The sequence below is a fragment of the Populus euphratica genome, unplaced genomic scaffold (genome assembly GCF_000495115.2).
Source record: "Populus euphratica unplaced genomic scaffold, PopEup_1.0 scaffold76.1, whole genome shotgun sequence".
Classification (NCBI taxonomy): Eukaryota; Viridiplantae; Streptophyta; class Magnoliopsida; order Malpighiales; family Salicaceae; genus Populus; species Populus euphratica.
The window spans coordinates 1,053,268-1,068,968 of NW_011499890.1; the positions used below are offsets into that span (position 1 = coordinate 1,053,268).

Here is a 15,701-nt window from a genome sequence, read left to right on the forward strand (position 1 = left end):
AATTCATGACTGTAGTGGAATTATGTCCATAATTCATCCTCATTTTTGTCCAGAACCTCTAATTATGCTTCAGGGACCATTCTGTAATTTTTCCAAAATTTTAGGGTCAAATTGTAATTTTTGTCAAATGGAGGACCAAACTAAAATTATCTAAGAAACACATTAGATGATGAATAACGTTATCAGTCAACTCTTCTCTTCCAAAAATGTATCCATGAAATATAACATGAGAAGTGATTTTTATAGGAAAGAAATCAATATGAAAAACTAACCTGGCAGCTTCTTGTCAGTAAAGAATGTTACAAAATTTACAGTATACCTGCAGAAGCATTAAACAATCCGATAGGGCAGAAGCATTAAACAATCCAAACCTATCAGACAGTTTCCAGGGAATCAAATTCAGGACAAGATCGAGTCCTTCTACCAGGCAACAAAAACATCAACCGTGAAATGTTTGCTAGATGTTAAAATAAGAAAGATCTGAACCACAGCAAGTAACCAAGCAAGCTGCTTAATGCAACTGCAATTATGGGCCAAGTATTGCCAACAGAAGTGAGAGTCAGTCCTTGTATACAATAGAATGCCATATATATGGTTCGTATGCACAAAGACTACAGTAAATATCATGTGCCATGAAAAAATAAAATCACTACAGCCATAATCAAAGCCTTTGGAAACCGCACATTAATGCGAGTTAAATGAGCAACAAGGTGCAGTAAAAATAATGACAAAAAATAGTTGAATATTTCAAAACTTATTGTTGGTCACAAACAATTCAATTGCACTCTCTAGAGGGGGCAGCCTGGCAAGATTTGAGCCCTGAAAAAGACAGTTGTGCCTGATTATAAGAAGATGCTTCAATCACAGCAATCTAACAGCGACAATAATTAAACAACTTTCATAACAGGGCAGCACCTTAAGTCCTGAAATTAGGGAATCTGATTGCATATGAGACGGGTCAGATAGACGAGTTGAATAGAATGTGACTATGCAGAGAATCTGGCAAGCCTAATCGAAGTACAGAAAAAAATACTTGAGAGTTGTAAGACATATAGGAGGAAAACAACAACTAGTATCATGCTCATCGCTCCATCTACTTACATATCATATAGTCATTCTGCGAGTGAATAATGTTCAGTGAAATAAATGATAAAAATAATCTCACAAGTAAAGAAACCATCTTCTGCTGTCAGTGAAAATGGGTAGCATTTTGGGTTCTCCTTTAACGACATACAGACCAGTGAAAAGTGCAGCCTGAAGAGTATCTCCAGCAAGTTACTCCACGAGATGAAACGAGCCTAAAACCAGTGTCTAGAGTCCCTTGGTGCGGGAAAATATTTTGAGAAGATCTAGAAAATACATGTCAAAACTATTGAGACATCTTTAGAAGTGTCAGTAATTACATATAAAGAAAATCTAGCAATGGTGCTTCAACAATTCAAAGAGTGAACAGAACAAAATTGGACTGGAAGATAAATCTTGATATATCTTGACAATATCTATCAGTCAGTCAAAACAATCCCAATAAGAATTTCAGAAGATAAATTGTTTTCTTCTGTTTTTTGGGTGGGGCTTGTTTGAGTAATCTCCAATATAATCCTTCCTGAGGATAAATTTGTCTTTTTACTTAATTTTAAAAATAAAAAAAAATAACAACACCCTCAGTCATAGCTTTAAATTTTTTTTACTTTAAAAATAATTTAATCATTTTACTATTTTAAATTTTAAAAAAAAACACATATATATTCATATATAGTGAGCTATACAAAACGATTTTAATTACCCCAACAACAAAGACATCTCATTTTTTTAAAAGGGTAAAAAATTAATTTCATTGTAGTAGTATAGGTTTTTATGTATTTGTAAGGCGTTGAGTTCTTGTTAATGTTTGATTGGTTAAACTTTCTTGACTTGTAAATTCAGGATTAATGTACTATTTCTGGGATATTAGATTTTTGAAGGCCGGTTAAATGTGGGCTTATGGATAGCATGGATTTTTGGGGACCATTACCACAGGATGCTTCCTTGGTCTTTACCATCCAAATCTTGCACTGTTGTCATGAATAATTAAAGATTACAGTTTCCAGGTTTATAATTTTCCCAGCTCTTTATTTAGCTGATGTTAACCCCCATCTTAAATTAGATTGAGGTTTAGTTAAAATGAATGGTTAACAGAAATTTGAATACTAATGGAAGGCAAAAACACCATTCACTGGTAATATTATGCACTTAAATTGATGAAGATAGAGTTGCTCTGAGCACAGCTGACACTGATTCTCTTGTCATAAGAACTCAAACCAAAACTAGCACAAAATACCATGCATGATCTCAGGCTTCTTGGCTACTTTCTTACCATCTCGGAAGCCTTGCAGAATATATGCTTATTTTTCATTTGATTTAACCACTAATCTCAGTGGCAGAACTTCAATCCAGGTCCATCCATTGCTCAAACAGCCGACTGAAATTGTATCTATCTATCTATCCATCCATCTATCTATCTATAATATCGGATGTGTCTAGTTACAGAGATCATTTGACTTCAAACTAGACCCTTCCTACCGGTGACATGGGTGGATATGAGACATATCTTGCAGGGACCTCTCCTGCAATTCCGTTTGGAGCCCGCATTCCATCGTTTTGTGACAGTATTGTCTCCAGAGAAGTTTTTTCTTCAAACAAGTTGCTAGATTCTGACATCTCACATAGTTTCTTACCATCTAGAACAGCTATACAAAGAGAGAATGCTTGTAATGTTGAAAGTGATGTATTGAACTCGACAGAATAGATCCCGTCCTTGAAAGGAGTCATGATGAAGACAGGTTGGTTCTCTTCTCCACACTGTGGATAAATATTGATTACGAGAAAGAGATGTAAGTTGACAGTTACAAGTGTGCGGTACAATTATTTGGTCTAAGCAATAGAACAAAGAATATACCTGAGAGACGAGCTCAAATTTATCAATTGGTGAACAGGCTTTGCTTGGACTTGATTTCTTATTAATTTGATTCTGGTTGACAAGAATCCTAAGTTTGCAACCCAAATCCCAACCTCCACAATCACATGATCCACCCGATCTCCAACGTTGGAGCAATGATGAAGGTCCTCCTTTGTTTGGCAGACTGTGAATGCCACTTGGAAGAATGACTGTAGTATTGATAAGATTTTGACTGCTAAGGATGGGCTGATTCTGTACATTACCAGAGGTAGAATTACACCTCACCTCTGAGAAATTATTGCAATTGATAGTCCGATTGCCGTCTCTGACAGTACTTCTATTGATTACTACAGGGATCTTGACAACAATGGCAGCTAGCTCATCATTAGGCTGAAAATCTAATGTTTGCTGTTCTGCCTGTTGTAGATCCATAGCAAACAAAACAAACTCCCTCGCAAAAGATTGTGCCATATAATTTTGTCTAGTTAGATTGGAAAACTGAGAACCAGAAACCTTCAACTGGGCAACAACATTGGGTATATAATCATGACATTTGCCCTTGCCACCTTGATTTATCCATCTCGCATTCTTTTTCTTGACTTCATGAATGGCATAGAAGTTGTAAATGCAGCTGTAGTCACCCTCCCTTGAGGCACTCAATTTCTTCATTGTGGCTGCAAGAATGTCGCGTTCATTGTCAACAGCGAAAGTGAATGTAGGTTGGCCATTCTTAACTGCAACTCGGAGAAGGGCTTGAAATGCTGAAGATATGTGCTTCTTGTCCTTGGATGAATCACTGACACTGATTCTACAGGGAGTGGTCGTGTCTGATTTTACTTTCCCAATCTGAGCAGCTCCAGGCATACAATCTAAATGAACATTGGATGACTTGCAGACTTTATCAGTTGATATAGAACCTCTCTGCAATTGCTCTACTGAAGGATGGAAGTTTGCTGCCTTAGGCTTCAGCATTGGATCCAGTAACCTTCTCAAAGGGCTTGACCGTGCTCTACTCGTAGCATTTTGTGTATCACTACTTTGATTTTCCCGGCATGTGGAAGCCATAGCAATCTCTGAACCAGATTGTGCTGGATTACTAGTTGAGCTCAATTGTGGTTTAGATGAACCCTCCTTGGAGCTGAAATTTTTGCTTATCTTGCTCATACCACTGCTAAGTCGGCGAAATGGTGATGTGCTTCTAACTTTTTCAGCAGCTAAATTGCTCGTTTTTTTCTCTGCCACAGAAGGTTCTTTTGAACTTGAATCAGTCAGCATTACAGTTGGTTTTTCTAGTTTAGAAATTGTATCACGGGATGGACGCATTCTTATTTTGACTTGATGTGGTACTGATTGAGAAGAATCAGGCAAAAAACTGATATTTTCTGCATCTATTGAGCAACATTTTCTCTCCGAATGTCTGCCATTTTCATATGGCAGAGGGCATGAATGTGGGACATCAGAATGGACTGCTGGACTTAAAATTTCCGTAGTCATATCTGCAAAGCTCCTTTGATTTGCTTCTTCTTCCTTTAGGCCTAACGTCATAGTTGAATTATGGGGCGCTCCAGAATGCGTGCCTCTTGGGGAATCTCTTGGTATAAGAAGAATTAATCTTTCATTTGTTTGGTCAACATATGCCTTCTGTTCTTGCAATTCCCCTGTTCTCTTCAGAAAGTCACCCTCTGGAGGCTTTGCGGTTGCCTTCGTCTTTGTATTCATTTTCGTCTTCATACACTTCAGCCCTTCATGATTTAACCCATTAGCCAAAGTTCCACTTTCCGGATTGATCTTTGGGCCTTTATGTTTTCTCTTGCACTGGTCAAGATTGAATTCTGGATGGTTTTTGGGAAAAGGCTGATCTGCTCTGATAAACTTCGCTCGCTCACTCACCCTGCTGGTCTGGGAACCTTTGACATCTTGAAACTTGCCAATGCTTTCTTTGACTGGAGAATTGCCTTTGGCGGGAGATGACATCGGATGAAATTGCAGTGAAGGGCGACATGTCCTTTGATGACCCGGAGAGCAACTCTGACCTCTGCTAGAATAGACAGACGATCCTTCTGTTGATAAAGGTGAGGATGAGTCACTGCCTGAAAGTGAATGCCTGCTACTTCTAGCTGGCATCTGTTTCTGCCTGCACTGCCACTTTTCTAGCCTGCCCCAGTCAAGGACCCCAACATTTAAAACCTTCTCTTGGTGGGTTTGTCCTCTTTCCAGATAGCTTGGCAATTTGGACATATACTTCACCAGCTCCTCTTCCTCAATTGCTGTCCTACACTGCTTCTGATGATTTGTCAAAGGCTTGGAAGAGAGATTATCTACTTTTTTTGTAATTTCATGACGGGGATCGGCATATGACAAATTAGGCTTCCATGGTTTCAAGTTCTCCACCACGTCCACACTTTTCCTTGCTTGGGATGCTACAGTCTTCTCGGCAGTTCCCAATGATTGCTCACTCCTGAAATTCTTTTTCAGCCTTGAATAGTCTTCCATAGACCAAATAGTAATCGGATGCCAGCTGTGTATCTCAAGTGCAGACCAGGCCATACATTTTTCTACTTCACTTTTTCCCCTCTCAACAAGAAGGCTCTGATATGCTTCTACAGTTGCAATCTTTCACCAAATTCATATTGACCTGGCCACTCCAAAAATAAGAAGGAAAAACTGAGCATAGAACACACTCAAAGATTTATTAATGGCTTGAAAAGCATATTAAAACCAAAAAAAAAATGCTAATATAAGAAACAGCACATTGCAATTCTTTGAAATTTCACATAAGTATTTACTCCAGTTTTCATTATTGATTGTCCAAAAGCAATTCACAAACATAGAGACTTCCTTGTTTGTTCATAAGTTAGCATATAAAGAAGTCAGGCTACTAAAAGAATAGGTACATGAAGCCCATTGATGTAGAACTGAACAATGAAGAAACAAAATACTTGAAATCCAAGTTTATTTGATCAATCAACAAAAATATCCTATCTTGAATGTCAAATTAGGGTGCTCTACATAGGCACCACAGCAAATCAAGAATAAGAAAACTAATCCCATTTGGAAGTTCAAAACATACCCCCAGTTTTATAAGAAAATAGTAACTACACAAAATGGCCGCTGGCAGTCCATCACGTATTAATAAACAAGAATTCCTGTAACTTCCTTCATCCACCAAAGAGATCACAACTACACCAACGGCATAGGAAAATGGATTTTACATTCAGTAAGAAGGGAGCGAAAGACTAACGTGGCATGCATGAAATTTTTTAACCCTGTGACTGAGCAGACAGATCACTGCATTTGTATTCAGAAATGATTAAAAGAACTATGCTTAACTGTGCATAAATTAGCATAGTTATCATGTCCGATGGATGATTGACGCCTAATATCATCAAACATAAACAGTTAAAATATTAACTTTTAAGTGGGTAGTTATCAAGAATAACAGGGACCGAATTCTAACCTAGTAGGTGACAGAAATTGCAAGCAAAAGCATATCACAAGCCAGGTGACAGAATCCATGAATGCAAGCAGCTAATGGGAGAAATCCATTAGAGCGTGACAGTGGGTAGTTAACAAATTATGCTCGGTCAATTTTCCTTTCCTTTACTTAACATGCTAGAATCTAACCAGCAGGCGCCAGAAACTGAAAAGGCTATTAAACACATAATGTGGCATGATATTATCAGGATGACTACGAAGTGATTGTGTTCTGATTTCCATGTAAGTGAGACTTTCCTCTGTACTCATTTAATGATTGATGGGGGGGAGGGGGGCATATTTTTATAAAGGGAAATCCTACAGATATGCGCCTCTCTTATTTGACCTCAATAATTGACAAAATAAATATTCGGCTGGTGTGGTTAATAGCTGACAGTGGTGACAAGATTTTGTTTTATTTTTTAATGTTTTCTCTTAGTCACATAAACTTATAATAAAAACGCGATACGTTATGATTTATATAGATAAACTGTAACATGAACATTGAATCAAGATAAATTTTTTCTTGAAAAAAAAAAAAGCCTTCGCCAAGTGATCTAAAGCTTTCATAATTTGCACAGCATAAAATTGAAATTCGATGCATAAGACAAAAGACAGTAACAACACAGCAGCCAAAAATAGAAGAAGAGACTTGTGGATAAGATCAGGCTAAATCGATCTGTCATCTTCTTAGCTACAACTGGCCTGTTCCTTCACCTAATGCAAAACTAAAAGGACAAAGATACCCAGCTATTCAAAAGTAAAGCGCACTCGTTTTCAAAAATCCTAAACACTATGGCCTCATTATCTCTCAGATTGAGAAAAAGTAAAGGCAAATTTACTTAAAGGAGGAGTTTTTCTTTCTCTTTCACTCAACTTTACTAGAATTAAACAGTGCACGGTTAGCTTAAACTTAACCAGGAGTGCTAAACCTTGCCTAATCTCTCACACTTCCACTCCAAGTTCAACTTAAAGATGCAAATTTTGAACAAAAAGAAAAGCATGCAACATACTGAAACTTTGAAGTAAACACATAAAACTATTTGCAAACAAGATTTTCTAGGAAACCAAACAGGAAGTAGTAAACTTTGAGGAGTTATATCACTCACACAGAGAATAGCACATGCCCATGTCAGGTTTGGTAATGCAGGACCAGAAGATACCATTAATAGCACCGGAGAAGCCTCTCTAACACAGAGCAATACGTGTCGGTGCTGGCTTGATCCAGGAAGCTAACAGAGAGATCAGGGAACTAAAAAAGAAAATACTGATGCCTTCCCTTTCTTCTATAAACTCCAAACCATAATATAAAGAAGCTAAAAACTGATGAAAAGTACGGAGAGACAGAGAAAGAGAGCTTTTTAGAGAGAGAGAGAGAGAGAGACAGTGCCGGTTTGTGTTTTTGGCTGGAACTTGCTTGTTTCGTTTGTAGAGTCAAAGCGAAGGCAAATAATTTCATCAGACGGTCAGAAAAATGTGAAAGCAGAAGATGATGACATCAGGTGGTCACACTCAAGATGGCGCGTAATGGGATGTTCGTGGTCCCTACTTGATACCTTATTTATTTGTTTTTTCTGCTTTCTATCGATGTAGGAATGACATGTTAGAAAGCTTGATGTGTCTGGCCATGCAGGTGGTGGGTCCACGTACATTCCGCTCATCAGAGTGGACCCGGTGCGGGATCATTATATGAGGTTAAATAACCAATCATCGGGAACCTGTCTATTTAAGGTATTTTTTAAGATTTTTTAAAAACTATTTTTAAAAAATATTTTTAAAATATTATATATTTAAATATTATTTTTAATTTTTACATCACCACATTAAAAAAATATAAATTTATTATTTTTTTAGATTAAATAAATTTTTAAAACACAACCAAACATTATTTTAACAAAAATGCTAAACAACTGCTTTTGAAAAGATTAAGTGTCAATTTAATAATAAAAAAATATTTGAAAGTATAATAATTTTTGTTTTTTATATATTTTAAACATGTGTTTTTTATTTTTTTTTATTTTTTTATAGTTTTAATGTGATAATGTTAAAAATTTCAAAAAATAATATATTTAGGTTTGCTTGATTTTTTTTTTAAAAAATAAACTTTAAAGTTGTTATTAAAAAAATATTTTAAAAATACTATAATGAGATTATATTTTTAAAATTACTTTAAAAAATAGCATGGAACATATAAAGGAGTGAATAATACTTTTATAGTTGAAAAAACAAAAAATGGATGAAAATTATAATATAGATTATAATATTTATTATTTCAATAAGGTTTAATGGTGCAATTCCTTTTGTGCTCCAACGTCTATATGTGTATAAATTAATAAATTATTATGGCAATTGATAGATTAATCTATAGATATATCAGTTTAACATGTCTTTTGTGATAATAAAATGCTATCTTATTGAGCACTATATTATTAATTAACATGCAAATCAACATAGATATATATATCCTGTGTTAGAACTAAGCACCTTTATAATATTCTTATTTTCTTCATTTCTACATGGCAGTGATTTTCATCATAAAAAAACAAGGGAGGTAAATTCTCAACCCAGCGGCATAATCCCATGATCATGATTATATAAAAAGTTTTAGAGCTTGATATCACGATGAATATATATTCATTATAATTAAAATGAAATTGGATTATAAAATGGTTCCGGAATGCCAAAGCATTTAATGTTTTTAATTATTTTTTAATAGTTTTAATATAATGGTGTTAAAAATAAAAAATAAAAAATATCTTAATTTAATGTATTTTTAATTAAAAATGCTCTATAATATATTATCAAACACGAATATGATAAAAAATAATCTTACTTTTATTATGTTTAATAAAATTGATAGATGCAACACATGTCCTTGAATAATCAAAATCAAATATAAGCAACTTGGAATTAATTTATCTAATTTTAATTATTTTATACATCAAAATTAAGTTCACTTATTTAATTAAATAAAAAAGATTGAACTGGTTAAAGGATATAAACCAGGAGAATTTTCATGTATTACAACCTGTTTGATAATTCAGTATATGTTTTTTTAAAGTGTTTTATTTTTTATTTTTAATATTAATATATTAAAATTATTTTAAAATACTTCAAAAAAATATCAATTTAAAAAAATTATTTTATTTAAAAAAAAAAAAACAGGTTGAACGATAGAAACTCATGTGTGGATTGATTGACAACCATTCGTTTGCCTGAATTAAATGATTTTCTGACAAACGATACCGCATTGATGGAAAAAGCAATTTTAAAATTACTCTCGTGCGAACGCAGTACCCCCTCCTGTCTTCAATCTCCGCTCTTCTTTATTATAGTTTGTTGGGAAATCAAAGGACATTTCTTGTTGGCAATTTAAAAGCTTTAAATTTTAGCGTTCTATTTAATATATATATATATATATATATATATATATATAAACACACACACATATATATATATAAACACACACCCAAAAAAACATGTTCTTCTCGAGGCATTCACGGGATATGGATGCCTAGTTCATGGTAATTAGATAGCTTCTAGAAACACCACTCATTTATTAGATAAGGAAATTTTTGGAAATGCTATTGACCATGCTTATTAAAAAAAAAATTATTTGATTATATTTTTAAATTATTTTGATATATTAATATTAAAAATAATTTTTTAATAAAAAAATATTATTTTTATATATTTTCAAAAAAACATTTTGAAAAGAATTTTTAAAAAGATCTAAACCACACACAATAACTCTAAAAAATGCTACCGATTTTATAAAAGATTTTGTATGATTTTTTATTTTAAAAATTATTTTTTAAAAAATTATTTTTTTATTTTTTTATTTTAAATTAATACTTTCAGAATATTCTGATATATTAATATTAAAAATAATTTTAAAAAAACTAAAAAATAATATTATTTTAATATATTTTTAAATAAATAATATTTTTTAAAAAAAACCACATAAAAATTCTAAAAGAAGAGGAATGTTCAATATTCTGTTAGCATTCAGAGATTGTGAATTTTAAGGCATGTTCATAGGATACCCATCTTCCTGTCTTAAAACTTGAAAGGTCGGTGGGCCCAGTCATATTCCAGATATTCTGCAATGATCCTTGCTGGCATGTACTAAGTTGTATCCGAATCAGTAATCCAGTTTCCGAAGGATGATTTGTTTTGATTAAAGTATGCCACATCGGATTCAAAAGTCCTCCATTCAAAGCATGAAAAGATAAGAAAAAAGAGATAAAGCTAGACTAAAGTGGAAAAGAGGAATCAAAGAGGACGGAGCTGGCTCAAATCAGAGTTACGCTTGGCATTGCTCTGCTTTTAAAACGCAGTCGGTTTTTTATTTTAAAAGCACTATTTACTTAATATATATTTTTATTTTATTTCTCTTTAAGAAAATATTTTGTTCTGATAATGGATTGTTCCTGCTTATAACCAAAGCACAGATACTTATTACCTATAGTTAACTTATTTCAGTGAGTTAAATCAGACTATAAAAACAGCCGAGTTAATGAAAACAAATTAAATTTAGAAAATAATATTATTTTAAGTTTTTTTAATAAAAAAAATATGTGTGCGTTAATTTAGAGTTTCAGGTTGGGTTAGGTTTATTAAATATGGTGTAATTATTATATGGAACTTAAATAAATAAATAATCTGTGACCAAATATATTTATAATTTTTTAAAATTATTATTAAAAAAAAAGTTAAAAAGAAGTCACTTGACATCTAAGATCTCAAAGGGTATAAAAAGTGCCTGAATTTTGAAGGAAAGCATAGAACTGGCCTGCAAGATCATGTGTTGTGCACGGTGAACTAGAACCCAGTTGATCTTTTTTAATGAAGGTTTAACTTTAGTGTGTCAGTGGACACATCTGGTAATAAGCATCTATCTTATCACCATTATTAAAGCACGAACGTCGATGCCATTTTTGCTGCCTCATCATTGAAGAATCCAAGCTCTATCAGTAGCATGCAGCAGCAACGCACAGAATATTATGCAAGGCATACATATCATCTGTTAACGGGGAGCTAGAGGCTTTTGGGAGGAAGAGGATGATCACGTCACAGGTTATTCCATGCCTTATCCTTAATATTATTTAAATTTGAAATCAGTGGCCAGCAACCAGCAAGTATATATTTCTTTTCTTTTATGCTCCTCTCTCTGCTCATTGGTTGCTTGACTTTACCGTGTGGAAAAAGGCGTCGCAGCCAGCCAATAACACAAGGAGCGGGGGTGTTTCATCCACGAAGGAGAGATCATGTGAATTATTATGCATATATTTCAGCGTGCAGGCTGTGGTGGCTACTTTCAGGTATGGAGTCGTAGCCTCTGGAGTAGAAAAGAATTAATATCAGTATACTTGCCGAGGAAGAATTTGGTTTAATGATTCTCACCAATCACTCTCAGTTGGTTTTGTGCAGGACCCAGTGATGTTATTTTTTCCTCTGCGTGGAACTTTTCTCTTGTTTTGATATACCAGACAGGTTATTTTTGTATTTTAAAATTATTTTAAAAAAAATTATATTTTTATTTGATTTAAATTATTATTTTTTAGTGTTTTTATATTGTTTTGATATACTAGTATTAAAAATAAATTTTAAAAAATAAAAAAATATTTTTTAAAAATAGCTGTTTCCACCGTAACAAACGGCTATAAAACTGAAAAATAGCTGTTCCACCGTAACAAACGGCTATAAAACTGAGAGGACGTAGGTATTATTAGGTAAGATCAGGTATGATCGTAGTTGAAATAAACGGGGTTGGATCATTATTGAAAGAAGCTTTTTCAATTTTTTTTTATTTTTTTTTTCCAAAACGGAGGGAGTAAGAATGAGTGGAATTGACAATTAATTTGGGGTCTGGAATTTGGTCTCGTAACCACTTGATGTTCCCCAAGAACATCATGAACGTACAGTTGTCAAAATCAAGTAGGATGAAGAATCGTCCATCAGCAATAATATTTCCCCTCGAAGTTCAAAAGCTAAATGATAGGCTTTTGAATGCTTCATCTAAGGGTCAATCACAGTTTGCTTCCTTCTTGTTCGGGTGTTCTTTATTTCACCTGAAACTCTTGATTTATTCTAGCTATATTTTTATTAGATTTTTTTTATTAAAATATTTTATATTTTTAAATTATTTGTATATACTAATATCAAAAATAATTTTTAAAATATAAAAAAATTATTTTAATATATTTTAATTAAAAAAAACCCACCGTCACACTTCCAAGCATCCATATCTTCCACTTCTGCTTTAATTCCCCCCTCTGCCCATTTCCATCAAGTATGTAAATTTCAATTTCACCATAAAATTTATGAAAGATGTCAACATCATTTAAAGAGTAAAGAGAAAAAAAAAGATTTAAGAGATAATTAAAAATAAAAAATGTATTATTTTTATTTTTATAAAAAAACATATATGATAACATTTGAGATGGTTAGTTTCTTAAGAAATCCATAGATTCTATCGACTTTAATTCTGAATTAGGAAGGCTATCCTTTTATTAGTGAATACTATAGTTAGGTGAGAATCAAGATTCGAAATAATTTAACTCTCTTTTATTTTTACCAAAACATTCGCCATTCTATCCCTCTTAGCTATCACATCACATTCTTTCTTTGATGAAATAGCCTTTTTTAAAAAAAAAATTTATCTTTGATAATCACTCTAGGTGATGACAAAATTATCGTGTACAAGCTACCATCTCATTCATGTAAAATTTTTATTTTTATTTTGACGTGGGTGATGTCCGAATTATCCTATATGAGCTTCCATTTCATCCATACAGGATTTCAAAAACAAATTTGAAATCCTTGTTTAAGATTTTAATGAAAAACTAGATAAATAATAAGAGTGAGTAAAAAAATCAAAAAACTAACTAAACTGAGATAATTATAAAAAATTAATAAAAAAAACTAAATAAAAAAAATCAATTAAATTTATTAAAATATTTTAAAAAATGACCAATTCAATTTGGTATCAATTTAATAAGCTTAAAACTAAAGAAATCAAACTGAGCCAAATCGAGTTAAAAAACTAAACCCATTGAAAACTACAAAAAAAAAAACCAAAAGACTATAGTTTTTAGTTTTTAATATAAAATAACCAAACCAAAAATGAATCGGTTGAGTTTCGATTTTTGTACTAAAATAATAGAACAAAAATTAGTTGGTTTGAACCCATTTTATTTTTTTCAAAAAAATTAATTTGATTATCTTTTTAAATTAATACCACATCAAATAAAAAATAATCATTCTTAAAAAAATGTAGATGTTAAATTCTAGCGAGTAGGTGTACTAGAGACAGTAGGACTACTTAGATAAGTTTTGATTAAAAAAATATATTAATGGTATTTATTTTATTGAAAAAAATTATTTTCTTGATGGTTTTTTTTAATTTCAATTGTTTATTATAATCTTTCAATTTATATTGAGATGCCCCATAAATTTTAAGCATGGAATTGAAATTTACATCGTGGAACAAAAATTAAAAAGAAAATACAAAGTTTAAGTAAAACAAATAAATTGTTTTATAGAAGGTTAAGGAACACACATAAATCTTAGGGCAACAAAATGAAATTTGCCCTAGAACTAAACTAGCAATGAACAAAATACAAATATGTATGTGAGAGAGGGAGAAAAAAAAAAGAATAACTGGTGAAGGGTATGGGATTTTTAAGTTGAAGGATAGTCCGGTCTTGAGTTTTTTTTTTTTAAAAAAGATGAAAATAATTTACAAACAGGCTAATGATCATATACCCGTTACGAGCATAGCGTTTTTTATATCCAAATATTATTTTGTAGGTATCTATACTATAATTATATAATATAAGAAGAAAAATTTAAAGTATATCAATGACTAAAATTCAACGGGCATCGATATATATCCTTAAAAAAAATTATGAGACTTGAAATGGAGACAGAGGCTAGAAATTTATTTGTTTTAATATTTTAAAAATATTTTTAATATACTTCCAACTAAAAAATATCTTGGAAAGTAAACAATGAATTCCTTGAGAACTTGCTGTCTATATTGTTTAAAAATATAGTTCAAATCGTATTTTTAAACTTTTTAAGTTTTTTTGTTAAAAATTAATTTTTTTTATATTTTAAATCTTTTTAATATGTTGATTTAAAAAATAATTTTAAATATTTTTACTATATTGATTTAAAAAAAATTTTAAAAAAATAAAAAATATTATTTAAATATAATAAATATTTTAAAAAATAACATAACTACATTTTCATTTTCAAACGGACACGTTGACACTTGAAGGAGCCTTGCAATTTTCTGCGATGCATGTAATACAGGCATGGTGTGAATGCTCGCTCGGCGTATTCTTCTGTGAAAATACGTGGCACCGATGAAAAAGATCACCGACCAGGACCATATGTCTCGTATATCGAGGAAGCCCATATTATAGCAAGACTGCAGGAACAGTAAATAGACTGTACGGCCCATATTGTTGACTTCTTATTTTTAACGGAGACCTCGACCATCTTCATTAAGTATACAGTTCTTTGTCCTCCAGCCATAATATAAATACATCAGCTATTTTAATTGATTAAATTTTAAATTTATTTTTTAATAGTTATAAATTTAAAAATTTTTATAATTATTAAATATTTATATAATTATTTTTTTATAATTATTGAATATTTATATAATTATTAATTTTAAAATATATAAGAATAGTCAATATACATATAAATTGGCCAAACATTCATATATATATATATATATATATATATATAAAAAAATTTTGCCAGTTAAATAATTCTTCTATAAAAAAATGTGAATATACAATTTTTTTGTTAAATAATTATTTTATAAAAAAATGTGAATATACAATTTTTTTCAAAGTGTATTTTTTTTAAAATATTATATTAAAATTAAAAAAAATTAAATCAACTCATAGCATAGTACAAATCAATGATTTAGTATAACTAAAGAAAATCAAAGCAGCAAAAATAGCTAAAAATACCAAACTTTGAAATTCAGAAATATTAGTTACTTCAACAGCTTAAGTTATAATATTAAATGGTTGGTTTGGTTATTAAGAAGATTGCTTTTAGTTTTTAATTTTTTGAGTTCAAAATCTTTGAGCTAGCACTAAGGAAAAATATGATAAATGTGTTTTTAAAATCAACTAAAATGAGATTTAATCTCGATTGACTTGCAAACCAACCTAAAATGCTCTCATCATGCAAAAAGATTAATCACTTCATTTTGTTATTATAAAAAATTAACTATTTTTGTTTAAGTAAGTCAGTTATATAA

General features: G+C 31.5%; 1 protein-coding gene across 2 annotated transcripts; it reads right to left on the minus strand.

The window, feature by feature from the left end:
• Positions 1–2,192: 2,192 nt before the first annotated feature.
• Positions 2,193–7,846, minus strand: LOC105131103 (hepatocyte growth factor activator, putative (DUF3527)). Of its 2 annotated transcripts, none has more exons than XM_011033901.1 (3): positions 7,537–7,846; positions 2,936–5,570; positions 2,193–2,838 (listed from the first exon to the last, which is right to left on the minus strand). In XM_011033901.1, the coding sequence occupies exons 2-3, from the start codon at positions 5,480–5,482 to the stop codon at positions 2,545–2,547; spliced, it is 2,841 nt and encodes a 946-aa protein (XP_011032203.1). In that variant the 5' UTR covers positions 5,483–5,570; positions 7,537–7,846; the 3' UTR covers positions 2,193–2,544. The 2 variants fall into 2 exon arrangements, with proteins under 2 accessions (XP_011032203.1, XP_011032204.1); XM_011033902.1 differs by having other exon boundaries at positions 7,519–7,846.
• Positions 7,847–15,701: the final 7,855 nt, after the last annotated feature.